The sequence below is a fragment of the Drosophila bipectinata genome, chromosome 2L (assembly GCF_030179905.1).
Source record: "Drosophila bipectinata strain 14024-0381.07 chromosome 2L, DbipHiC1v2, whole genome shotgun sequence".
In the NCBI taxonomy this organism is placed as follows: domain Eukaryota; kingdom Metazoa; phylum Arthropoda; class Insecta; order Diptera; family Drosophilidae; genus Drosophila; species Drosophila bipectinata.
The window spans coordinates 16,256,889-16,283,856 of NC_091736.1; the positions used below are offsets into that span (position 1 = coordinate 16,256,889).

The window sequence follows — 26,968 nt, forward strand, 5'->3', positions numbered from 1 at the left end:
TAAATAACTTGTGTTTTTTTTTGTTTGGTTTTTTTTTTGTTTTTTTTTTTTGGGGGATTGGGGGTGCCGATCGTCAACATGTTGCTACCCCACTCGATGTCCCGCATTTGTTTGACGCTATACAGACTTAAATTAATTTAAAATTCAGTTTTAGTTTCCATTCACTATACACAAATATACAATATTTACATGAAAATATCAGGGTTACAAATATGTAAATGATAGAGCGATTTTCTCGTGGAATCATAACGCTTAGTAACATTCAAGCCGTGTCTCGAAGATAAATCATAGGATTTTGAGCAAATTGTATTTGGTTTTTTTTTTTGTTTGTTTTGGAATGTTTTTTTTTTTTGGTTTTGTTTTTAAATAATAATAGAAGTGCATAAACAATATGTGTGTTGCAGCGTTGCCACATTGTTGAAGGTTTAAGCTTTGCTAATGTTGCTGCGGAGAGCTTTCAAAATGGCGAGGCTGCTAATGTTGCTAACAGATGTTGCCAACCGGGCTTGCAACCGGTACGTCAAAATTAAAATTAAAAGTTATGTGAAAATAGTAACGACTATGTTAGCCCCGTCACTGCTGAAACAGCAGACTGCGCTGCATCTCAAAATAACGCAAAAGAAGATCTGAGTATCAGTAATGTACTCCGGGAGGCGGATTGGAGGCGGCACTTACACTGCCACTACCACCGCCCGCGTTGCTGTTGCTGCCAGTGTTGTTGTTGTTGCCACTGCTGCCACTGTTGTTCGCATTGTTATTGTTGTTGTTGGCGCTGGTAGTGTTAGTACTGCCGGAGTCCCCCAGCCAGGAGTCAGGGCTAGGCGGAAAATCTGGATAGCCTTGATCCGGACTGGAATCGTTGCTCAGATCCGAGACATTGTTGCTACTGTGCAGGCGATGGTGCGACTTGCTGGCATGCAGATTGGTACCCACAGCATGATCTACAAGGTTTGCATTAGTTAGTATAGGCTTATAAGTCTTTCAGGTCTTAACCCACCTATATTGGTGTACACGATGTTATCCGGATAGGAGCCGAAGGTGTGTCCCTGGCCCACTGGCGGCGGTGACCGACTGCTCGGCGGATACTGCGATGGACTGGAGCTGCCGTGCATGTACGATCCCCGGATGCTGTGGGGCGAAGCGCCCTCGTCCAGGCCCAAATTGACGGTACTATAGCTATCGTTGCTTAAATCTGTAAAGGAATCAAATATAGAACATATATATATTGTTCATTTTTTTCATGATACCGTTTTCTACTAAATATTTAATTAAACTTCATAGATTTCAAAACTTACCATGATGACTGAAGCTGTCATAGTCGACCTTCAGCTCATCCTTGTCAAGGAATTTGTCGGTCCGAGGCGAGCAGTTGCCCTTCATCGAACGGAAGTACTGGCTCCAACGTGTGCGACCCGCATCCTTTTTCAGTCGTTTCTCCTTGGCCCGCCTATAAAAATTTAAAATATTTATAAATTATTTAGAATTTAAAAGGAAATCTCATCGGATTCTAAAATAGAAGCTATTAAATAAAGTTGGCTGTCAAGAAATAAATCAAACTGGAAAAGTTTTAGAGTTTAAAACTAATATGCTCTTAATAACTTATGACAGCTTATTCTAATATTAAAGCAAACTATAATAATATTTATCGTTAAAACATACCTGTTTTGGAACCACACCTGCACCACTCTCATGTCCAGGCCCGTGTCCTGGGAGAGCTGCTCACGTACATGGCGGGCGGGCTTGGGGCTATTGTTGTAGGCGGTTTTCAGGGTCTCCAGCTGCTTGGCGGTAATCGTGGTGCGGGGTCTCTTATTGGGCTGGTCTCCATCCAGCGAGCCATCCAGATAAAGACCTGTGTTACAAAATCCCGATAGAATATAAATCTTACAGAGAAGATGAAAGATATACCCACCCTTGGCCTTGGCCTCCTCGTAGTCGCGCTTGCAGATGAGCTTGCGGTCCTCCATCAGGTAGAACTCGTCGCCGGTGTTGAGGGTGCGGGAGCACATGGCACAAAGGAAGCACTGCAGATGGTAGACGTTGTCCTGGGCCCGACGCACCACCTGCGTGGGCGGTATGCCCATATCACAAGCGGAACACTTTGTACCGTAACGTCTGTTCGACCCAAACATTGGCAAGTGCGGCGCGATATGGAAGTAAGATTTATTATCATTAAACCGGTTTAATGACCTCCATCCACCATCGATCCATCCACTCCATATGGAGGATGCGTTTGAGAAATTTACTTACTTGAAGAAGTCCTCCTTGCAGAAGAGCTGGCCGTTCCGCGCGAAGCACTTGTCGTTCAACTGGCCATGGCATTCGCTGCACTGCAAACATTTCGCATGCCACGTCCTCTCCAGCACCTTCAGGATGAACCTGTCCAGGATCAGCTCGTGACAGCCGCCGCACTTTGGGATTGTAGCTGTCGGGACAAACAAAAGGATAACAAGGTTAATCTTACCATTTAACTTTGATTTTAAAAATTGGACCAGGGGTTTTGGTTGCTATTTTACCCATCTGGTTTCAAATTGGATTTTCCTATTTATTCTATATTTGCTTGCTCAATGTTTCTCGTTACACAACGAATCAAATCAACACAATATTTAATTGAGCTATTTGATCTTAATTTGAGTTTGCTTTTGTCGTCTATTTAAGAAGTGCCTACCATGTATTTTAAAAAATTCAATAACAATTGAAAGCAATCAAATGGGAGTTTGACAGGTGGATTCTTGTAATTTGGGGAAACTTTAAAACAAAAAACCTTTAATTTGCTAAAATTGGAAGTACATTTTTTCCTTATAGATAAGGGAATTATATACATCTCTTATTGATAAAAACTTCCTTCAAGGAAAGTGGTTTTTATAAACAGTTCTACAAACAGTGAAAAGATAGAAAAAATCCCCAAAAAATGTATATTTCTTCCTGTATTCCTGTTTATATGGTATAATTCCTTTATTATTTGATAAACCCCAGAGTAAATACTTTTCATTTCTATATAAGTTATAAAGATGACAGATAGGTGACGATAGATAGATATTTCGCAAAGAAAATAATATTGATATTTTAAAACACTTATAAAATCATAGATTTCCAACACCTTTTCTTTTTGTATAGAATTTCATAAAAATAATAGTTATATTTACACTTGTTATATTTGTTAAATTTGATAAAATCTTATCAATATTTTGGCATTACCAAATTTTATCGGTTTATATAGAAATGGTAACACAAAAAAGTTTAAAAAAGCTGGCCTTGTTTAATGTTCCGACTTTTTCTTGCCATATTTTTTAAAATAGGTTTTATTTAAAAAGTCGTTAGGACCTTTTTATGTTTTAAAATCGATCAAATATATCAGAATGACCTTTCAATATCCTTTCAATCCTGACCACTTACATAGTAAAAACTCTGGCAATTGACTCAAATTAATCGGCGGTACGCGATCATCACATTTGCCATTGGACAGAAAGTCACTTTTGAACATCATCAGTTTCAAAAGTTCCATGCTGTTGAAAGAGGAACTTTCCTAACTTTATTCTTATTTTTTTGGGTTTTGCCAAATTTTTGTGAATAAAATTTTGCTTTTTCAATTCAACTTTTATCACTTTCACTTGTGTCACATTTTGATTTTGTTTGATTTAATCCACATTTTCGTTTGCTTCTCTGATATAAATATTTATTCTTTGATTTATTTTTAATTTTTTGTTAGCTGATATATTGTTGTAATTTTTTTTTTGTTGTTTTTTGGGCTTGTCTAGCGATATCACAGACTTTGGCCCGGAATGACCGGATAACGGATAACCGAGCGGCAACTTCGACGCTTGGAAAGCAACTGACGACTAACGGCACACGATTCGGCGAGGGGGTGGCTCGACTGACATAATCACAGTTGGAACGGTAAACGGTGAACGGTAACCCAACCCTTAACTTGCCGCGACTTCCAATTGGAAAGTTGCTCGGCAGCTCGACTGCACCCTGTGCCGATTTTTGTTGTTGCTGTTCCCCGTTGCTGCTCATATTTTGGTTGTGCCAGTTTTCCAGTCTGGCCTTTTTCTTCATGATTTTCACGATTTCCAAGCTATTCTTTCGCCTTTTTTTTTTTGGATTTTTAACAATTGAGTTTTGGGTTGGCCGCCCAACAACAACGGCGGGGAAATTGCATTGTAACACTTTGCCATTCCATTTTCCAATTGTATCCCTGTGTGTGTGTGTGTTGGGTGGTTGGGGGTTTTTCTTTTGAGTCTAGGTTGTTTTTTTTTTTTGTTGTTGTACTTGTATGTGTTTGTGCCTGGGATTGGTTGTTTTGTGTGCGTCGACGTAGCCTGCAGTTTTCGGGGAGTGGTCTCGCAAAAGCTCTTTTCAACTTGGCTTTTTTCCCTCCCTCTCTTTCGCACCCCTACTCAACAAACGGCTAGCCGATAGAGATGGCTAGAGAGACTCGGTTTTTGTTGGCAAATTTTGGTTGGAGTGTACTAAAAATACACACAAATATGTTTATATTGTTCTGTGCTGCTGCAGTTCGGCAGCTTCTTCTTCTTTTTGCATATACAGCATCCTGCATACACACATACACTAACATACATATATGTTTAAGTGTAAGTGTATTTGTGTACTGTGGCTGCCATTGCTTATTGTTGTGTCATTGTTTCGCAACTGTGAAAATGACCTTAAAGCCGTTAAATTGCTGACTGACTGACTCCGGACGACCGGCTGATCGAGAGCAACGTCTGCGCATCTGTCACCCCTCGCCAGCCAACACCTGACCCCACGGCCGAGGCACCTGACCCTACACTACTTTAAAATGCACCAACACTGCAAGAAAATTATGGAAAAAAGGGAGTAGTTTTGGAGAAAATATGGGAAACATTTTTCTATAAACTTTATTTATCCTTGATCCTTTTAATTTTAAAAAGAATTGGAAACAAAACCATATTATCCTCCATTCGAGAGATTCCCAATTCGCTTCATTGTAAACTTATAAACCTTCCTTTCAAAAATTCCTTTAATATACATATACTCTATTGACCTAATTAATTTGATTAAATATACATTAAACTATTTTCTAAGTGTACCCACACTGAACACACTTTTGACCAGCCCATAAGTGGCGAGGTGAGGCGAGACGTGTGCTTATAAGCTGCCAAGTGGTCGGCGCTCTTGGTCTCTTTGGTTTCGGCCATTTTCCAAAAGCCAAAATGTGCGTACTGCCACTCACACACACACATACACCCACACATCCACGCTTTCACAAACACACACATTCACATTTCGCACTGGCATTCGACAGTCGGAATTTTGGCGCTTTAAGGCTTTTCTTTGTAATTTGACTTGACAGAATGGCTTTTTGGTGTTTTACGTTGAAACTTCGCCTTGTGCTACTGATTTTATTTAAATTGACAGACAGGCCACAATGAAAAATAAAAAAAAACATTCAAAGTTAACAAAAAGAAAGATAAAAGGGCTTGTTTTTAAAGTTTATCTATTTAGTGTTTTTTTTGTGGAAATTTTAAAAGTTAACAAGTTTTTAAGGCTAATATCCATAGCTTTTAGTTCATAGAAAACTTTATAGATAATTTTTAAGTACATAAATAGTTACTATGATATAAAAAAGAAATAAATAGTTAATCGCCTTGAACGAAATTCCGCCTTTAAAGTGCAGCGAGTATTTGTAGCCTACTTCTTGGGGCATGTTCATACAATACGATTCGATGGCAATGATGAAACGGCAGCCCGAAAATCGAGGCATACGCTGTTTTGAGAAATGAAAGAAAATCGAGGCGAATTTATAGCCAGAAGCGACATTGTCAGAATCGACAACACAAGTCTCACAATGGGGCCCAAGGCAACAAAAAGAGCCAACAGAAAAGGAAAAAGGCATTTTTTTGAATGGCTGCCGTGGGTAAAATGGCGGCGGCTCCGCAATCGAAGGCAAATTGAGCGATACGCAACCAGACAGGACTTTTATTCGCACATTTCAATGTGTGTGTGGGATGGGGAGTGTATGGGTGGGAGTCTGTATGGCAAGATTGTGTGAGTGTGTCGCTAAGCATTATCTGGGCAGCAGGACAACAGAATGTCAGGGATCCTGGGACCAGAGTGAAGCTTAAATATGTTGGCAACAAGCACAAAAGGCAGCCAAAGCCGGGATTACGTCTCGTAGAATCCAAAAGCAGCTCTTTTCCCCTGTCGCCCGTCAGGATCAGGGCTGGGATATTAAGCATGCAGAGACAGGATGTTCAAAAATTCATATAGTCAAAAAACGTGGCATACTCTCCCGCTTGGAAACTGGACACATTCAAGTGGTCCCAGCTTGTTGCATAATCGCAGTGGAAGAAAATACAACCTGCTCATCATGGTGGGCGGTGGTGGCCGAAAAGGTAATGTTTTGGGGGGTGGATGCTATTCCCGTTGCAGATGATGATACTTTGGGATTTGCGGGAACGCCCATAAAGCAGCTAGCCTGCAGGTCTAAGGGCAGGTCTAAAGCCAAGAGAATAATCTTCAAAGACTTGTGTCGTTTATGTTGGACATTTTTGAAGGTAGATTCAGTCTAGGCATAAATTTAGATTGTTCTAAGTTTTCATAAAGAAACTACAATAGACGACGTCAGGATATAGTTTTTCATAGCCAAACGTAATGAAAAATAAGAGCCACCCTTTCAGAAGTATGCTAAAAATCATGAATAAATAGAAGATTTTAATTCTACCAACAACAAACCATACAAAAAAACTTTCAATCTTTAATAAATTTACTTTTGAAAATTAATTAATAAATTTTAAATAAACCCCTATTTTACTAATACCTTAAAAACCACTCAACTCTTTTTAAAACCAATACCATTTCTTTTTTGTTAATCGCTTAGCAGACATTGTTTTATTTTTGGCCAACGCTGACATATGTTCAGATAATTCCGTAGTAATTAGATTGACAACTTAATTGAGGACCTCCACCCCCGGCGGAGGAGTACATTCGAGTACTCTCACCAATTGCAGTTCGACAACTCCAAATAGCAAATGATCGTAATCAACATGTACGGACTACACAGTCGCCCGTCATTTGGGTCCGCATAACATTCTACATAGTAGTAGCTCCACCTATTCCATTAGACCCCGGTCATAGGCAAACAAAAGACCCATTTAGATAAAGGCTCCGCGCAACTCAAAGTCATAATCATAATAGCGTTCGGAAGCGGGTTGAGGTTGGGCTAGCACTATTTATATGCCCCTCGGATTCCAACCACCCACCCACCCACTCAAACCCACACCCACACCTTTCCGCAAAGTGACCAACTAAAAGTTATTACGCAACGCTCGATGCACTCCGAAAGGGGTAAAAAAAAAAAGGCAAAAAATGGAAAAAAGGACGAACTGAAACGATAGATATCGTCCTGCCAGGAAACACAGACCCAAGTCATAGAGCAAAATGCACGATAAAATATTGAAAGCACTCCAAAAGCATTAATAAAACGGCAACCCGTCGTGGGTTGGGTAAGTGGGCACACGTGAACTTTACACCTCCACGGTAACCCGACTGGTAACACAAAAAAAAAAAAAAAAACCGAAACGAGACCATCCAGGACACCCGGACAGGGCCATTCCTCGCCAGCTGTGCCTTCATCGCGTGCGTGCCAGTCGTTTGGCAGCGGCGCACGCATCCATTAGGATTCAAATTGTACGTGGAGGCGTCGTCCTCCACCTCTCCACCTCGTCCTTGCCAGCGTCCTCTCCATGCGCCTGCCTTTTCGACTTGACTTTTTTTTATTCTACACTTTCGAGAATACCCTAGCTGAGGGTAACATCAGAGAAGAGTTCATGATTTCTGCTTCAATGGTTTTAGAAATGAAGATGGGTTTCAATTTAGAAATCAAAAAGCACTATCTGATTAATCATTATATGGTCTTAGAAGATAATACATTTTTAAAGAAAATTTACTTAGTATATAGTAATATAAGGATGGTACGATTTCGATAATTTAATAAAAATATATAACTTATAAAAAAAATTAAACGAAGCCTAAGAAACCTACATATTAAGGCCCATAAAGAAGAAGTCCTATACCATTCAGTAGCAATAACTCCTTTATAATCCCCTTTTAAGGGTATATAAAAAACCCCTATAAGGCCAACAACATAAACCAAAATTGGGTTGGGTCGAAACTATAATTCCGGGGCTGAGTGGCCATTGCACGCGTCGTCACTTTGCATAGGAAAAGGCAAGAGGCGTCATCTGCAAGGACTCGCTGCTTGACCAAAGGACACGAACACAATGCCCGGCCGCATATTATCTAATTAGGAGGCACTTGAAAAACAACATAACGAAACAAAAAGTTTCGCCATTTGAGGGCAACTACGTACAAAAAAATTGACACTCAACTTTGGTCAGGGTTGAGGCATTTGTCGGAGGATTCCACAAAAATTTTGGATGGAGTTTTAACTATAAGAGCCATTAAAAAAAGTTACAAAGTAACAGAGGTCAAACTCAGTCAATTTTTAGGACTCCATGAGGAGTCCTTTAAGGGAATTTTAGTAGATAATTTGTGGTATTCTAATTTAGGTATTATTATGATGAAGGGAGATGTTTACATTTGAAGAACAAATTCTTATAAGATACTTTTCTTTTTATTAATTACTCAACGTTTTTAGTAAATTTCCGGTCAATAGATTTCTTTTAAAAACAAATTACTTTTCTTGGACTGCCGAGTGCAAAAACTATTTATCATAAAGCGACGACGGTGTCGTCCTGGACAAAAGGATATGGGCGCGGCGAGCGCCTGGCAACGCCCCCTTTTAAGCTTCCTTCTTCAGTTGTGTTGTGCCTGCTGGCTGGCTGGCTTTCTCAACGCATCTGTTCCAAAGCATTTATCAAAATGTCAATGCAGCACTTAACCAAATCCATTAAGTAACTTCGCCTTGCCGCACTCATTCCGTCAACCATCCAGTCCGTCATTCAGTCATCCAGTCAGTTTGTCATGCATTCATTCATCTATTCATTGGCCATAAAAAGCGCGCAAAGGCTGCCCGGCTATTGTATCCTCCACACCCACTACACCACCCACCGCTCACCGCCCAAAAAGGACTCCCTCCCCCTCCTCCTTTTTTTCCCAGCTGGTAAATGCGTCCATTTAGCAGCAAACAAGCGACATATCCGCTTGTAATCCTTTAAGTGTATGCAGTGCCAGCACAGCACGGATCTGGATGGATATTGTCGTGGGGTGAGGAATGGGCTGTGAAAATGGGCGGGGCACACCCACAACCCACCAGCACACACACAGATACAAACAAATACACTCGGAGTCAGTCCGGTGACAGCAAGTGCAATAATTTGTTTGCAGTTTTTCCCGTTAAGTGCTCTATTTTGTACAAATGGAAACATCAGCAGCTTCCAAGGAGAAATGCTCTTGTTCAAGGGTGTTTGTAGCTTTCCTGTTCCTCTTCCTGTATCCTTGGCCGCTGCCCTTCCTCCCCTTCCTGGCTGTTACCCTAACGAAATCAATTCGACAAAGTTAAATAAAGACGACACTGAGGGTGTGCGGACAAAGGACTCGCCCAGGATCGAGATGAAACCGAGTGGGATTCTGAAGCTGACTGAGCTGCCTCATTGACAAAGTCAAGTCCCGTTTGGAAAAAGGATATTAGAGGAGCGAGAGGTTACAGTGGTGAGATATATATTTTAAAGCTAAAATATACGGTTTAAAATGTTGAAAAAGATATCGTAGATAATACGGTTTATTAAAAATTAATCTATAAACTAAGAAAATTATTCAATGATAGTGGCTTTAAATCAAAATAAATTCAAAAAATATTCATTATAAATTTTTAAAGTTCTTAAATATCATATAATACCACACCGTCTAATAGTATTTAACTTGAAACAAACTATTCAGGAATACCAAAAAAGATTATATCGATTCAAAGTGCATAATTGGTATTACGGAAATGTTGAAGACCATAATCCCACCAGCTCCGGCCAACTGTTCACCCTCGCTCCCCGCCGGAAACGCAAATAAGAAAGGAATATCCGGAGCGACCGCCGTTGAGCTCTCGTTTATGACAAAATCCCGCTGTTTGTTGTTGGTTTGAAAAACTCACAAAAACCCAAACGCACTCACAAAATATTCATTGCCGTTCTACATTTAAGGACACCACCATCCCGCCAGTTTTGTTGGGTGTTAACAAAGCGTTGCAACAGCAACAGCCACACACACACTGCGAGTCCTGTGAGTCCTGTCCCGCATTGATGACATATTGGCGACATACGAGGGGCAGAATACAACACCCCCGATGCGATTTACTCGGGGTTACTTTGCTCTACATACCGTTAATGTTAATGCTTTTAATGTAATAAAGTATTTTCGGCATTTAAGGGGCGTACGATTTTGGAAACGATTGAGTGGTTGGTTGGTTTTCTGGTTTTCCTGTTTGGAAATAGTGGACAGGTCCTTGTCACTTGTTGCTACCATACATGTCAGCGAACGTTTTCTAGTGTCTAAGGATTTTCCTATATAACCTCTGACCTCATGAATAATCCGGTTTCCCGTGAAACGGGGAGAGGCCCTACCCATGGGTAAGCCCATGGACACTCCAGGACACTCCTCACTTTTATTCTGGTGAAGACAGACAGGCAAGTTTATTGTGAAACTAAAACGGGTAAGCCGTAAAAAACAACAACCTTTTTCCAAGGGCTGTTCAAAATTTTCGATTGAAACAAAAACTTGACGAAGCTTTTTGTTGCAATATGTTGCTGATTAGGCCACTGGGATTACCAGCTGCATAATGACCTTAATCAATTCGCCTCAGCAACCCCCGGGGCAGGCTCGAACTTTCCACTCGAACATCAACTGTTGCATGTCGGCTAGTCGCAGGAAAATAGGAAACACTTAACTCCGACATCGATATATTGAACCAAGGCAAATGCAGCAATAAAAACAAACTGCTCCCCGACCTTCTGGTAACCGGAGATGAGTCAGTGAGGTGCCAGCCAACCAGTCAGCCAGTCAGCTAGTCAGGGAGGGATCAACCCTCCGCTGTCTAAGTGGACTCATCATCCCCGACACGCGACTCCCCGGGCAACAACCCCTAACAGATAGTTATCATCCTCATATCGTCTCATATGGAAATTCTAGCCGCGTGGAAACTCCGGAAAAGCTGAAAAACGCGTGCGGCTTAGGCGCGACTTATGTTAAGTTTTCCTTTTTGAACTTTTCAGTTCGTAGGTAGGTGCGAGCCACGCACTTGACTTGTTAGCCACGTTAAAAGCGTCTCACACGTGCCTGCAATTAGGGCCATGGATGGTAACTCAATATGGCAGAGTGGCAGACAGCCAGCCAGTCAGTCAGAGGTCTGCTCAGCAATTAGGACCTGTTAACAGAAAGTCAAATGGCTTAAAAACACTGCCCTAAAATGGGTTTACAATTTATAAAGGATATATGAATTTTATGGTCTATAAAATAAGCCAATAAATCAAAGGGAAATCGGGCTATTTTAGGCATTTGAAATATACTTATAAAGTCTCTAAATCTTAAGTTTTTTCTTGTAAGGCATTGAATAAGTTGTAACCCTTAAAAAGGAACCACAATTTAAGCTTATTTATTTAAGATATTTCACTTTAAAACAAACATCTAAAAAAGATTATGGCGAGTAAACTAAAGTATCTTCAAGAACCCAACCTAATAATTCCAGTTTAAATGAAAAACCCTAAATAATAAAGACATAAAACTTTAAATACTATTTAATTGTGATCCTTTTTTCCTCCAAGTGCAAATAAAGTGCGTGTGCTGAGCTCCCCAAGGCTGTCTTAACCAGATAACTGCCCATCTCCGGCAGTAAATACCACCGACGACCGGGTTCATTTCCATTAACCGGCAAGAGGCGTTTAAGTTAATAGCTACGGCCTCCTCCCACTCCGCGATATTCCGGACTAAGGACCTCTTAACTCCGACTCCGACTGAGTCCGGGAGTCTCCCCTCCATTAGCGCGTGCCACTGCCACAACCGACGGCGTGTTGCACTCTGGCTTTGCCACTTTTAGTGTTTCATAATTAAAAATGTTGCCGGTGTCGTGTGGTCGCTACCTTCTCCGGTTACCACTACCATGCCACCTTGTTCCTTGCCACCTCCATCAGCTCATGCAATATTAAGTCACAAGCGGCGGGCAGGCAGAAGGGGCAGGGTAGAAGGACAAACCCCAAGCAAGGACCCCATCTGCAGCAGCTGGGCCATTTTGTCGCCTGTTTTGCCGCCATTTGCCAAGGTGAAAGTCTTTTTCGGGCACCTTTTAATGCGTTTGCTTTTAATTCCGTACGGCGAGCACTTACACGGCCTTGCCCCCCATTTCACCTTGCTTAAGTGTGTGTGTGTGTGTTTGGGGCATTCAAAGTAAGTGGCAACAAAGACCTGCGACATGTTTGCCCCGGCTTTCACCACGTATTTTTATTATGCCTATTATAATTTACTTTATGCATTTGTTCCACAAAGTCCTTCTTCGCCCCAGCACTCGGTTTTCTGATTAAGCTTTTGTGGAAGGATGTCTTTTACTTGGCGTGTTTTCTGTTTTGTATTTATGCAATTTGTTAATTGTAATTGTACAGAGAGTATTTTTTTTATAGCAAGGACTTGTTTTAGAAAAAGTTCCAGCAAAAATTATGGGCGTTGGGTCTTTTTGTACCCTGGATTATAACAATAGCTATAAAAAATGGACAAAAAATATTTAAAAAATTCTGTCTCAGGGTTTTGATGCAGAACGGTGGCGAATCGATCCAGAAATCGTTTAAGGTATTCCGCTTGAGAATCGGATGAGAATTGGGGAAGATATAGCCACCACTGTGGACCATATAGGGGAAAACCCCATTTTAAAGGGGTCCCATCAGAAAAAATGGACAAAAAAATATAAAAAATATTTTGTCTCGGGATTTTTATGCAGAATGCTGGCGAATCGATCCAGGAACTGTTTAAGGTACTCCGCTTTAGAATCGGATGAGGATTTGGGAAGACATTTTTCTGAAGGAACACCTTTCGAATCCTCAGTGGAGTGCCTTCAAATATGTTTAGATCTATGATTGTATTTGTCATTCTGGTGGCACTTACAACTATTGAAATAACTGAGTATTGGGCCATATAAAGAACTTCTCCTGAGTAACCTCAATATGGGCTAAACCAACGTTAAAAAACCTCAGGAATCTCCATGTTTTAGAGAACCAACCATAACCGAATCCCACAAAATAGTGAATCGGTAACTTCCTCCTTTTAACCAAAAATGAACTGTCAAATATGTTAGTTGAACAATTTTAGCACAAAAACTGCTTGTCAGAACAATTGAACGGAAGGGAAGGAAAAGGAGGCCAGCCAGGGGGGAGTGGAAGAAAAAAGGCGTGGCAGGGCGCACTGCGGGCCGTGCAACACAATAACTTTTCAATTTATGGCGCACATTCCAGCTGACGACCATTAAACAATGGGATCCACTCGCCACACACATTTTTCCTATTTTCTGTATTTTTCAGTTTTGTTTTATTTTTTTGCTGCTGATGCTTTTGTAGTTCGCTTGGCTTTCGGCTACTTTGCAAAAAGCATTTTGTTCGCTAGCTGCTATATCTTTTTTTCTCTATATATTTTTTTTTGTTGGCAAACAAAAGGCGTGCGCTCTCGTTGGCAGCCATTGAAGCGTCCGAGCTGCAAGCTGACCAAACCGGCACCCTTGACCGTAGCTATAAAACGTAGCACACACACAAGACACAAAAAAAAAATAGAAAAAAAATTAAAAAAAGAGGTTCAGTGGGTGGGTTGAAGCCAGATATCCAAAAGAATAGACGACAACGACAACGGAAACGACAACATGCCAAGCCCATGTCCAATGTCGTCGGGCCTCCTCGCATTTCCAATTTTGAGTGCTGGGAGTTGCCAGGGACTCCTGTGGCACTTTGGAGTCCGGACCTCGGTCGTGGGGATCTGGGGACTTTGGACTTGGGACCCATCATCAATCGGGTTCGCCTCCGACTCCAGCTCCGTCTCCGCCTCGTTGAGCCTCCTTTATGGTTATGGACGACTTTTTCTTTCGCAGTCTGTATTGTGTCTCAAATGCAACTTCATCAAGCTGGCAAAACAACTCGGCCATGTCAGACCCCACAACCCCACAAGGTGCACTTTGAAATAAAAAGTGTAGAAGGTTGTTTTTAGAAATATATAAAATGTAAAAATTTATACATTTTTTAAAGTTCTCCTTAGCTAAGCAATACATCTACTTATCAAATGATGACACGATATTCACATTTTATTATAATATTCTTAATTACCAATCATTGAAGATCTTTTAACATTTTTTTCTTAGGTTTTGTAAATTTGTTACCATTCTTACAATCCCTAATTAAATAAATAATGCATAATTTCTAACTCAATTAATACTCCTCAACTCATAATAATGCTTCTAATAGTTATTAGAATAATACTAAGTTATCCATAGGCCTGTATAAATATATTTTAAAACCCTTTATATATCTACAATAAGAAACCCGAGGCTAATGAATATTAAAAGACAATAAAATCCACATTTTCTTAGGAATAATTATTGCTAAATTTTATAAAAACCTTCTTAAATACTATAAATACAAATAAATATATAAACAGATTAAAAAAGGCTTGGAAATCTCTTAAAAATAATAAGAGCCCTAATGAAAATTTTGTTTAAATAATTATTTAACCAGAAACAAATCTTTATTTCCTTTACTTAATTTTTCAAAAAAAAACTATAATTTATTTTTAAGATTAGAAACTGTAACTTTCAAGTGTAATAGTATTCAAACGGACCAGAAGCAACACAACAAAAAATTAGAGAGAAAAAAAAGCGTAGAAATGGCTGAAGAAAAAGGTTTATTGCGGTCTCTATAAAAATACACACTTGGGGTGATTTCCTCTTTTGAAGCCAAGGCACAAAACCTCCTAGGTGTGGGTGGTTCAGGACGAAGGACATGCGATGGTTGGGGCGGTATGGGGCGGTTTGAATTGGGTTGGGTTGTTTTGGCCTGTCATTGTTGTTGTTGGGGTTAGGTAGGTGGGTGGATTGTAGGTGGATGGGTGGGTGGTATGCTGTTTCTATGTCTGCTCTAACGACTTCGTTTTGGTGCCCATTTTATTTGCCTGCTCCGGCTCCGGCTCCGGCTTCGGCCCGGAGAGATGTGCTTCTGCCCTGCGCTGTTCTGCCATTATCTTGGCTTTGCCTTTATGGTCTTTTGTGTGCGTTTGATGAAGCCAAGATGGCGCGGAAAATGGTTGGCAATGGTCTCTGTATTTTTTTTTCGGAGGGGGAGCTTGGGAGTTGGAAGTTGGAAGCAAGGCAACATTGTGGGGCGGTAGCATAAAACGAAAAGCTATTTCTGCTTTCTGCCTGCCTGCCTGCCTGCCTGAATGCCTTCCTGCCTTTTTGCCATCCAGCCATCCTGCTATCCTGCCATCCTGACTGTTGTTGAATTATCAGCCACAAAAATGGACGTCGCCATATTTATAAAAGGGGCCAGAAAAAGAAAGTTATGTGGATGCGAAAATGCGATGGCAGAAATCTGTGTGCAAAGGAGTGGAAATATCAGGATTTGGATAAAATTTATGCGTATAGCTTTAAACCAAAAAGGGCCACAATCCTGAATAGATATGGAAACTTAAGTTAACGTGGTTAAGCTCAGCTTAAGTTTAAGTTTATTTTTGTGACGAAAATTTTGATGCTCTTCGTAGTACGTGGCAAATAAAATGCAATCCTAAAACTGTCGACTCTCCACACAACCGGAGACAAACTTTCAATCTGTGTCCCTTTTTTCCTGTCAGTGCCCCCGAGTCGTAACTGCATGGTCACGTCCCGAGGACCACGCCCATCCAGTTCCAGTCAACTAAAGGCCATAAACTCAACTTAGCTGCAAGTTTTCAGTTGAGATTCCAAGCAGGCCAAGTCAGGAACGTGCAATGGACTTGCTGCAATCACCAATTTACGTGAGCTTCGTGTGACAGTGGAATTGGTCTCCTTCGACACGCCCACAACGCGTGACCCAACAGCAAGGATCCCCAGAGGTCAGTATCCGGGCGAGGCAGGCCAAGTCGCAATTTTCAGACACTTGCAAAAAATGTTTGTTAAATACCCATAAGGGCAAAGAGCTTAGAAAGAGTATAAACTATGTTAGGTTAATTAGGTTCTTAGTTCTACATATAAGGAAGGTTAACCTTTAATATCTTTAATTAAAATTTGTTTAAAATTATATTTTTTTTCTCTGCATGTTTGTCAAAAGTAGTCTGACCATTTTGAGGTCGCTCACAGCAAAATGTGTTTGTTTTTATTTTTCATAGTCAGTGCATTTCCCAAATGGGGAAACTGGGAGTGCACTTGGAGTGCATTCTTTATGCCGGCTCCTTGCGGATTGTGTCTGGAGGGATGGGGGCAGGGGCAGGACATAAAGTATCAAAAATTCAAGCACCAGCCACAAAAACCTCTGACAAAACTGACGGCATTTTCGCACTCAATTACTTTGCATTAGAGACACCAAAGACGAGGGCGAGGGTCGGCTACAAACAGGGATTTGTGTCGTTCCATTAAAGTTTTATTCACGCAATCGACAAGGGAGGGGCACGAGGGGGGGAGGACTCGTTTACGCTTTACTCCTTTCAGGGCGAGCACCAAAAACCCCACCCATGTTGTCTCGCCACGGCCCGAACGATAATAAAAAACAATTTGCCACCCATTGGGCATTAACGACAACAAACGACAGCCGCACCAGCAGCTTCCCGCGCCGGGAAACTAACCCACCCTATGCCCAGGACACTGGGCCCAAGACGCACAGGACACAGGCCGCAGGACAGAGGATAGAGCCACCCCTTTGTTGGGAGTCAGAGAGATTGTGTCGTGCCTGGTGCAGTTTTGTCACAAATGGCAGCATATGGCTAAAATGGTTTCAAGTGGCCAAGACCGAAGGCGGACGGATCATGCAATAAAATCATTTTGTTCACTGAACGCTTTCAGCAGCTAAAGTATCGCATAATTTGCGACATACGTTCGAGTCAATGGCCAGGTCAAGAAGAGAGAGGACTCTTCGCATGTGTTTGGAAAATAAACCCATTTATCTATTTGCCAGCTTTCGAGATTTGTGGATCCCCCACCCCTCACTCCACCTATTTTGGGTTTACTGGGTCAACTACAATCCAGTCTTTCTATTTTTTTTTTTTTTTCGAGTAAACATTGAAGATAGCAGGGTTGAGGTGCGGTGACATCAAAGCGTATAAATAACTTTACTCTAGATTTAATAAACGATTATATGGTCTTAAATCCCAAGTAGCCAAGTATTTGAACAGCATTGGCTTTATTATGACTGCCTGCCTTCTCAATTGCCACCTAATCAGCTACTCGAGGCGCAATCAGTGCCACACATTCTATATACTCTGCCCACTCGACAGAGAGCTCAGGCTCTGGAGTGCCTTAAAAGCTCCATCCTACTACCTACCCCATCTCCTGCCTCACCTGGTCTGCCACTATTTGCGATCCCCAATGAGATACCAAGCGTGCCCCAAACGCGGCGGCGGGTTATACAACATTTGTTTGACACCTTCGAGTGCTCTGCTCCAGGCTGGAAAAGTAGTTCAGCAATCTGTGTAAATATTACGGCAAACTGAAGACTGAAACCAAAACTCAACTAGAGATACAGATACAGCAGCGGCACTTCTTAGATGTCCGAGCTCCAGAGACAAACAAACCACTGAAGTAGGCCTCAGGAAGTTTCAAAATAATGCAATTGATGTTTTGAAATAAAAAGTTCAAGGATAGACCTGAGTGTAATCCCATAACTGGAAACTAGACAATGGCTATGTCGCAACTATTTCTTTAGTACTTTATTATTTCCTATTTATTTATTTATTTAGTTTTTTTAAACTATAGAGTGACACTTATCTGTTTCGATCGCTCCATTGAGATCGGCAAGGGTTAGGCCAAAACTTAACTTATCGTCCGGTAAGCCTGATAAGCCCCTTGGAGTGGAAATACTCCAAGAATTGACTGCCAACTGTTTTGCCTGGAAATCAAAACAATAAGCGATCGAAGACCTTTTTTCCTGAGCTATTTCCGTTTCTGCTTGACAGTAACCTTTGCTCTTTCTTCAAACATATATTTTTACCCCTGGATCTCCAGTAAGTTTATACTTTTTTATCGACTTATAGACTTTCCCCGTATAGCCTATGATTGCCATGGATTCGGCCTCTCCTTGGAACGGGTGATAAGTTAACTAATCGCGGCTATTATTGTTGAAAGTGACATATCGGGAATTAGATTGCTTTATAATGACGATCTGGTCAACGTGTCTAGAAGTGGATCCCACGTGAACAGTTTACAATAAATAAATGCTCTTCACTTTTGTTTTGCATTGTCTATGGCGAGATAATCATTAACTAGCGAAAAACCCAAAAGATAATTTCAGCTAAAATTAGTCAATTACTAAATAGCTTAGGTCGTGATTCATTCAATCGAATGTTTAGCTTGGCAACCAAATTGGTGTGACGTGGAACTAGTAATTCTATTCATGAGGTTTCTTAGTTAAAGTGGTGTAATTATTTTTTAAAAATACAACCAAACTACAAAATAAAAAATACCTTTAGTAAATATTTTTTAAAAAACCCTCCTCCACCTTAGTATTTTTCTCTGCTTTTTTCAAAGCCTTCTCCTGTCAAAACGAGTTTATCTAATTTCGAGTATTAATAATTTGCGGTTGACTTCACTGGCCAAAGAAAACTAACCGAACAAAGATGAAATCAAAAAACCAAACAACTATATCCCGGTATGATTGAAAGGTAAATGCTGCATAAATGGACAGGACCAGGAAGGGAGCCGACTGGGTGGATGGCCACCTGCTGGGACCACCTGTTTAGATATACTACAGACTCCAGACAAAAGAACTCCGGGCCGGAGACAAAGAGCATAGCGATGTGGAAAATAATCAGTGATAAAATAATGCATAAAAGGACCAGCTCACAAATAAAAGGGGTGGCTGGAATAAAGCCAGCCAAGTGGGAGTTCTCTTACCACTTGGCATGGGGTGGACGTGGCATGAAAAGAAAAATTTTATGCATTATCCAACGGATTCATGTTAATAGGCCTCATTTAACGCTGCGGGGGAGGACAGGGGCTTCCCTTCTTTATTCTTTTTTTTTGTTTTTTGTGACTATGATATCCCTCGATACCAGTAAGTAAAACCATAAAAATCATTGCAACCTCTTCAGTAAGCAAAAACATCAGAATTCGAACACCGTTTCTGTTTCATGTTCTTCACAAATCTTATCATTTGGTACATTCGGTGTGGATGTTGTTCCACCTGGATACCTTGTAAGTAGTGAACGGAACGTAAACAAGAGTATGTTACCTCCTCAATGGGCGAATCTTGTTCCAGACTTAGATACGATAACCGCACGAGAACACGAGGCCCCCAAAGATACAAACACAGGTTGCGTATTTATAGTTGCCGCAGATACTTAGATACCGTCTGAAAAAAAACGGCGGTTTTATCAACATTCCCCGAAGGTATCGACTGAAATGCCGTTCAAATATTTACACCGTCGAAACAACTATAAAAAAACAACAAAAATATATAAGATTCTACCCTCCCATTGCGGGCGAAAAGCAGGAGCTACTACTCCGTACTCCCGGGGTCGATGATAACCACCGGGCACGGACATGGGCGCGCTAATTGCGGAATGATAAAAACAGTAAGTTGCTAACCATGGTGGCAACACCCCCCTCCCCCCACTCTCAACCAGCAACATCCCCACAGCCATTCAGCCAGCCATCCAACCATCTAGCCCCTTTCCATTCCAAAAGAAAAAAATAAACAAAAAGCACGCAAATGTTCCATCAACTCGGTTGGCAGTGCCAAGATTTTTGGAGTTTCGTAAAAAATTAAATACGTGAGGGGGTTCCCTCTTTTGGCTAGTATTTGAAATAAAGAATACCCTTGAAAATGGAATTTTAATAATAAAATTTAATAACATTATATGGACTTGACAGAAAAGTTTATAATTATAGAATCTTAGTCTAGATTATGGTGGTTTAAAAGCCAACCACAGAAAGCTTATGGTTTTTATAGAAAAAAACATAACCCTGTAAAATAATTTCTAATTAAAGATTTAACATATTAAAATGAATAATTTTATAATTTTAGTTTAAATTTATATATTCAAAGTCCTAAAATCTGTGAAACTGCTTAAAACTGAAAATCTGCTTTACAAAATCCAAAATTTTAAACCCAATAATATTCCATCTAAAACTTAATTCAATAAAAAACCTCAACCTCAAGCTCATAACTTGAATCTCTTCCTTATTGCATTTCGAAATACTGGCCAAAGCCATAAAAGTTTCTGCAAGGGTATACAAATTAAATAAAATAAGTATCCATCCGTATCTGCGTCCGCATCCAAGTATCTCTGTACACTTTGTTATTGCCAGTATTTTCGACTCGTATTTGCCTAAACCTGTCCCTAAGGAATACACCATGGGGCTTCCAAGGACCCCTGAAAACACGTTGCTAGACATCCTTTAGAGGACGGGAGTGATAGAAACAAGGATGCGGATACAAATCCCCATGCCTTGGCAGCTTCGAGCATATTACATAAAATAAGAAAAATTATGATTTTCACAGGAGAGGTAAAGTGGAAGAATTCTCTTTTATATTTTTTATATATTTTTTTTGGCCATAGAGGAGGAAGGGAGGGGCAGGCTGTTGCTTAACTGTCAAAATCGTGTAATTTAATAAAGTTCGCTGCGGGATATTGTTTTTTATAGAAGCCAGAGCAGCATTGAGACAGCTTTTGCCAGCTGCCAAATGGGGGAGTGGCTGGAAAATTCTGGCTTGGAGGCTTGGAGGGTTGCTAGCTGGCTGATGGCTGGTTGGGTAGTTGGGTGTTTCGGTGGTGTGGGGAAGTGGCGTTGTGGCTCCTCAAAGTGTGCTGCACAAATACAAAAATATTCAGTTCACTTCAGTTACATACACACAGCATACATTGCAACAACGCAATGTTGTCTTTCCTGCCCCGCCACAGGCAACTCCACAAACACACTCAGGGGGACTGACTGGGGATAGGAGGAGGTGGGAGGCAATAGGATATGGAGGAGCCGGAGAGGGTGGTACAAAGTTATATAAATATATATATATTTTTACATCTAGGTTTTCATACACTTGTTTACCCGAAAGCGGCGAAAAAGTTTTTACTTAGGAAAATATACAGAATTTGTGAAATCCACAGTTTTGGAAAAGAAGTGACAGAAATAAGAGCTTTACAAATATTACAAATTATAAATAAATCAACTAAGAAAGACTTTATAAAAATAATACAAATAGATATAGTTAATAAGGCCTTTTTTGGTCAAAACCACTCAAAAAACCCCTAAATCTTTTGTACTTCTTCTATAAGTTAAAGCTTAAAAATTACTCTGACTTGGTAAAAATTATTCCCAAACTTCACAGACCCTTTTTAAAGCACTCTAGTCCCAGATGTTTATTCCGTTCTCAGCTGGCATCTTCAACCATTTTCCACCTTGTTTATTTTTTACCTTGCGAAATTCCTATTTTATTTTATTAAGCAGCAAAGAAATATAAAAGTAAACAGTTGACTGCAAAAAAGCATATATGCTCCCTACATTCCCCAAGAGTACAAAAACAAGAATAATAAAAAAAAACGAACGTTAAAGAAGAAAGCATTCCTCGGCAATACCCAACGCCCACACATTTCCAGCGTCATATGAACGCCCCATTATTTACTTAACATAACTTGAACATTCAACCCCCCCGACAGGGAAAAAAACCCCAAGTTTCCCTCAATGGGGGAGCATCAGACGTAGCCGAAAAAAATACACAGCGAAACCCCGAAAGAAAAATAAAGAACTGCCAGTGGATGGGCGGAGAAAAATGTGGGCGGTGGAGGTAGACCCTTGGCTTACCTGCCAGCCGGTAGTTGGCTAGTCAAAAAGCTGTCGTCGATGCTAAGCGCAGACCCAGAAAGCCATCAAATATGCAGGAGCAGGAGAAGGATGTACCGAACCGGGGCCCACCAGGAAAAATGGCGAAAAAATGATTTATGTGGACGCCATGAAAACGTGGAGAGAGTCCTGGCACGAACAGCCAACAATAACCGGGAAAAATAACAGAATAAACTGATTTCTCAACTTGGCTCTGGGCCGGCTGCTTTTGTTTGCCAAATTTCAGTGGGGATAGGCCCACAATTTTACCTTTTCATTCGGGGCAGCATTCGTGTTTTTCTAGCAATGAAAAATGCTGAAAGTGTGCTGCACAGACAGCGGTCTCCAAAAAGGTATCGGGGTCACCAAAAAAAAAATACAAGAAAAAATGAGGAGGCATAAGATATTGATGTCCCTAGAGAGGAAGGATTTTTCGAAGGGTTTTTTTGACAACACAGAAATTCTATTCTTCTTCATTTATTATAGCTCTTTAAGGTCTATTTTTTTACTGTATTTAAGGAAGTTTTTTTTTAACATTTCAAGCCACATAAAAAGTTCGATAAACTCCAATCTTTCTAATCTGACTAAAGTAAAAATACCTTACACATGGTGGGAGCTTCTTGAGTAAATATATAGTCTTAATAATAAAATCGACTCTATTTTAACCAGTTTAAGCTTACCAGAAAATATATTTTAAATAACATGCCTTGTCACCAGTGTCACCATTAGTGACATTAACACTTTCTGGTTTACCCATTCCGGAGTCCGGACCCAAAATTCAAAATTTAAAACCAAAAAAAAAACAAGGTTGGTTAATGAAAGCTTAATTTTATATTTATATTTCTTGTAAAAAACCTAACTAATCCCTTTAGATGTCGGACATCAATTTGGCTGCCTACGATGCCTTCCGCCGCGATCTGGCCGGAATCTTCAAGACCTTCAGCGCCTACACTCAGACCGATTTTACTAAGGAAGTTGGCACCGACACCAAAGTAGACTTGGAGTCTGCTTCCGAAAGTCAACTATCAAAACTCTATGATCTAGATTTGGAAAAAGATTAGAGTTGTATTGTAAATATGGATGGAAGAACCTCGTCTGAACCGGATGATTGGCATCCGGATAGAGTGACTTTGCGTCGCCGTAAAAGCTGTCCCAGCGAGGGAATCCGACCGCTCGAAAGAAATCAAGACACTCCTCTGCGACGATCTGAATCTGAACCGAATTTGGACTCCAACGTAGCCAGAGGTTTGGTGGCTCTACAGTCAGTTGCCCAACAGGGATCGGGTGACAGTTCGTCTCTGAGAACACTGGGCTCTTCCGAGGAGCCGGGTGACAGTTCGTCTCTGAGAACCCTGGATGCGAGACCGTCCACGACCAGCGGCTTCGGAATCTCAGTTACGGAATCTCAGACCTCTGGCTACACCACGGAGAGTAGCTACCAAACACCCACAGGATATGCCCTGCTGTCGGAATCCAGTTCCTATGCCAGCATCGGAAACCACCATGGGCTACCTCCATCGAACTTTCAGCGAGATATTCATGTCCCCATCGATATCCCACCCACTGAGGAGGAGACCCAGTCTATTCACGAGAATCTAAGGGATTTGCTGACCACCGAACTGGCTCTCATCAGCCAGGACGACGCATCAGTCGTCTATTTGATCGCATACCATTACATGTAGGACACCTTCGTCTCAAGCTGGTGATGGACATCCAAAATTTTGAGTGCCTTTCGAAGATCAAAATTTTTAATATTTTATTTGGTTTAACAAAAGCAAGCTATTTTAATTTGGAAGATAATTGGTGGAAATCCTTTATAAAGAAAACTGAAGGGTAAATTAGAAATAAACTAATGCAATAGACCACAAATAGTTTGCTTTCTTATTATTATTGATTATTATTATTATTGAATTACAAACAAAAGTGTTTGAAGGGAAAAATGGTAGTTTTCCAAGAATGGGCCAAGTTTTATAAAGTTTTCAAACAAACTGTGAAAAATAAAAAGAGAAGGACCCTCTATAATATAGCTAACGATAAAATAAATAAAGTGCTATATTTTTATAAGCAAATACTTGACAAATAAATTTCCGTAAATAAACATTTAGAGAAAAAACCAAAACGCATTTCATAAAAGTCATGGATAAACATAATCGTTTTATTCTGCAGCCTTCTCCATTCGGTTTCAAAGGACAATCAGGACTCTCTTATGGAGTGTTTGCTCTTGCTGCGTGATCTGCGCCTGTTGACATTATGACAAATTACATAAGCTAAAGGCAACAATTGCCAAAGGACTCGTCCAAAAGGCAGGAAGGACGGAAGGACGGACGGAAGGAAGGAAGGAAAGAACAAACCAAAAAAAGGATACGCTTAGGGGGTGGCTAGAGGGTGGGCTTGAAATCAATGAGTGGAATCCGGAGGGGGGCGGGCTGTAGGCCCGTTAATAGGAAAGCCACACAAGAACTGCTAACGAAGGACACGCGGCCGGGCGGTTGGGCGACAAGTGCGATGGGAAAGGACACTGAGATCCTGGCAGGGGGTGGCCGACTCTGTTTGCTTAGCGTTAAGTGCACCCGGTTCCCTGGGCAAGTGGAAATGATAAACATATTTACACAATTTTTGACAGGCCGGGCGAACGGGTGAAACAAAACACCCGTGGGTGCAGCCCTACCTCTCACCCCGTCCTTGGAAAGCCCACATTCCTCATACCCCCCTCCCGCCCTTCTCAATTCTCAATGGTACGCACTTGAAACAGTCAAAAAGAAAACCAAACCCAAAACTCGATAAATATGTTTATGTGCAAATAACAAAATATTTGTCGATTGCCTAAAATGGTAGGGAGGGAGGGGGATGGGCAGTCCACGCCGTCCTGAGGGTAGGGCAGGATCGATGTACCAGGATAACCGGTACCAGGGGCAGAGCCTGGGTCTAGGGGGGTTGGTAGAAAGAAGCACCGCAAGCGCATAATTCAATTTTTCTGCTCGTTTTTGCATGTCGCCCGGCACACGTCATTCAAGTCCTTAGGGACACCAGAATGCCATGGGTAAGGGGAGACAGGGCATTCTCAGCCTAAGGACACTGAGAGAAATTAAAGAGAAAGAGTAAATAAATCAGTGGCTTACCAGGATCAAACCTCCCTTAAATTTTCCTCAGTGCAGGCACTTTGCTGGAACTGCAGCGAATATTAGTGACACGTGGCAGAGGCGATACGAGCATCCCAGCACATGCGGTTATGGGCCCGGGTCCTGTCCCGCCTCCATCCTTATATTTATTTGTTCGTAATTACGCTTGTATTTTTGATAAACCCAAAAAATCCGGCGCACTTGAGGCCGGGAAAGCCGACAAAGTGGAGAAAAGCAGCTGAGCCTGCTCTTTTGAATGCCGTGAGTAGTTCCCAGGGACACGTGCATTGGTGGACGCACCAGTCGACGGTCGCCAGTTTTCTGGCTATTCCCAGTGCATTAGCAACAATGCCGGAGACATTTAGAGGAGTTTGTCAACAGTTTCGCCTTTGGATTTGGTTACGGCTTTTGTCGTCCTTGTCAGCGGCGCGTGTCTGTGTCCGATGTCATCTTCTCCACCCAGCCACGGTTTGGATATCCACCAGCCTGACTCTCGGATACAACACATACAATCCGCATTCAGTTGTCAACTTTCTGGACTGGCTCTTAGCCAGGGGGGATTGTCGATTGATTTGGCGTGGGATTTTCGAGTGAAATTCATGCGATATGTGAGGGCGACATGAAACGAAATCATAAATGTGACATGCCAGGATCTGACTCCGGCGGTTTAAGCTCCACCACACACACACATACACACACTTCAGACTTCACATAAATCCTGGACAAAGAAATCCCTCTGACCAAGAGAAAAGCAAGCCATAATAAATCATATCCTTACGAAATTGTTCAACATATATATTTTTGTCTTGAAAGAAAACTTTCTTTAGCAGTTATATATGGCTGTCCCTTTGGACCTCACAGATATATGTATATGTATATAGCCAAGTGCATAAAAATAGGCGCAAGGGATGAGAGAGTGGGGGGTTGGGCCTGGCCACAACATTGAGCCCTGCTCCTAAAAGGGCATTTGAAATGAGCTCCTTGGAGATGTGAAGATGGTGCGCGGTATGCCGCCGGAAAAGCTTTCGTATTTAATTGAAAAACACTTAAGCTCCTGGGCCGAAGAGAGGCGGCAGTGGGTAGTGGGTGGATGGCAAATGGAAATGCTAAAGCCAGGCCAACCGCAAGGCCCTCACATGAACCCAAAAGACCCAGAAACCCCTAGTCCCCCCTTCCTCACCAAAAGCACGACCCATCGTCATCGTCGTATGACCTTTTTTGTGGTTCATAAAAACAAAGAGCGAGCGGCAAACCAAAACTTTGCATAATTAAAGCCTCGTCCTGGTCCTGGGACCTGGCAACCATAGCAGGACCCACTCTGAGACAAGGAGCAGTTGCTTCTCTCAGTTGGACAAGGCTGAATCAAAGATGGCATGACTTGGCCACTTACCCTCGAGCGCTCGGTTCCTGGAAATTAAGGCTAGCACCAGTTCAGGATTTGGGTCATCCTGGTCGACAGCCAGGTGATTGTGATTGTGATTGTGGTGCGGATGCTGCCCACCGCCGACCAGGTGAGATGCCTGCGGCGTGGGTGGCAATTGTTGCTGCTGCTGTTGCTGATGGATATGCGGCTGATGTTGCTGTTGGTGATTATCCATGACTGTCAGATGTTGTTGTTGATGCTGCTGCAGTTGCTGTGGATGTTGTTGCTGTAGTAGCTGCTGCTGCTGCGGATGCTGTTGCTGCTGTTGCGGCGGCGGCTGCTGCTGCTGCTGATGGTGATGATGATGTAGCGGCGGCGGTGGTTTCAGGGTTTGCATCATTGCTAAGGGCCCGAGGATTTGTACACGCGTCGTATGAGTAATATTTTTATAGGTTTCAGATTTATTCAGTTAGCACTTTGATTATTTCCCTCCCTAAAGAAGAAGAAACTCCTTTTTAATGAATTTACCGC

The 26,968-nt window shown here is 41.5% G+C and overlaps 3 protein-coding genes across 6 annotated transcripts; 2 read left to right on the top strand and 1 right to left on the bottom strand.

Moving 5' to 3' along the window:
* On the bottom strand, nt 1-26,930 carry Lim3 (Lim3 homeobox protein). 4 transcript variants are annotated; one of them, XM_017242464.3, is made up of 7 exons: nt 26,465-26,930; nt 2,251-2,425; nt 1,913-2,115; nt 1,660-1,852; nt 1,296-1,447; nt 998-1,192; nt 1-941 (listed from the first exon to the last, which is right to left on the bottom strand). In XM_017242464.3, the coding sequence occupies exons 1-7, from the start codon at nt 26,835-26,837 to the stop codon at nt 634-636; spliced, it is 1,599 nt and encodes a 532-aa protein (XP_017097953.2). In that variant the 5' UTR covers nt 26,838-26,930; the 3' UTR covers nt 1-633. The 4 variants fall into 4 exon arrangements, with proteins under 4 accessions (XP_017097953.2, XP_070133589.1, XP_017097955.1 ...); XM_070277488.1 differs by lacking the exon at nt 26,465-26,930 and adding an exon at nt 3,397-3,661 and having other exon boundaries at nt 1,913-2,122; nt 2,249-2,425; XM_017242466.3 differs by lacking the exon at nt 26,465-26,930 and adding an exon at nt 3,397-3,660.
* LOC108126040 (uncharacterized) lies at nt 22,635-23,016 on the top strand. Its single transcript, XM_017242470.3, has 2 exons — nt 22,635-22,762; nt 22,828-23,016. The coding sequence occupies exon 2, from the start codon at nt 22,828-22,830 to the stop codon at nt 23,014-23,016; it is 189 nt and encodes a 62-aa protein (XP_017097959.3). The 5' UTR covers nt 22,635-22,762.
* Nucleotides 23,032-23,824, top strand: LOC108126039 (uncharacterized). Its single transcript, XM_070277563.1, has one exon. It carries the CDS (start codon nt 23,032-23,034, stop codon nt 23,635-23,637), a length of 606 nt encoding a protein of 201 aa, XP_070133664.1. The 3' UTR covers nt 23,638-23,824.
* Nucleotides 26,931-26,968: the final 38 nt, after the last annotated feature.

Excerpts from the sequence above, each read along its gene's own strand:
- LOC108126040 (XM_017242470.3), top strand. The coding sequence starts at position 22,828 with ATGTCGGACATCAATTTGGCTGCCTACGATGCCTTCCGCCGCGATCTG.
- LOC108126039 (XM_070277563.1), top strand. The coding sequence starts at position 23,032 with ATGGATGGAAGAACCTCGTCTGAACCGGATGATTGGCATCCGGATAGA.
- Lim3 (XM_017242464.3), bottom strand. The coding sequence starts at position 26,837 with ATGATGCAAACCCTGAAACCACCGCCGCCGCTACATCATCATCACCAT. Across the intron at positions 1,853-1,912 it reads CGAGGAGGCCAAGGCCAAGG|GTCTTTATCTGGATGGCTCG; the intron begins GTGGGTATATCT and ends TTTGTAACACAG. Across the intron at positions 942-997 it reads CATCGTGTACACCAATATAG|ATCATGCTGTGGGTACCAAT; the intron begins GTGGGTTAAGAC and ends CAAACCTTGTAG.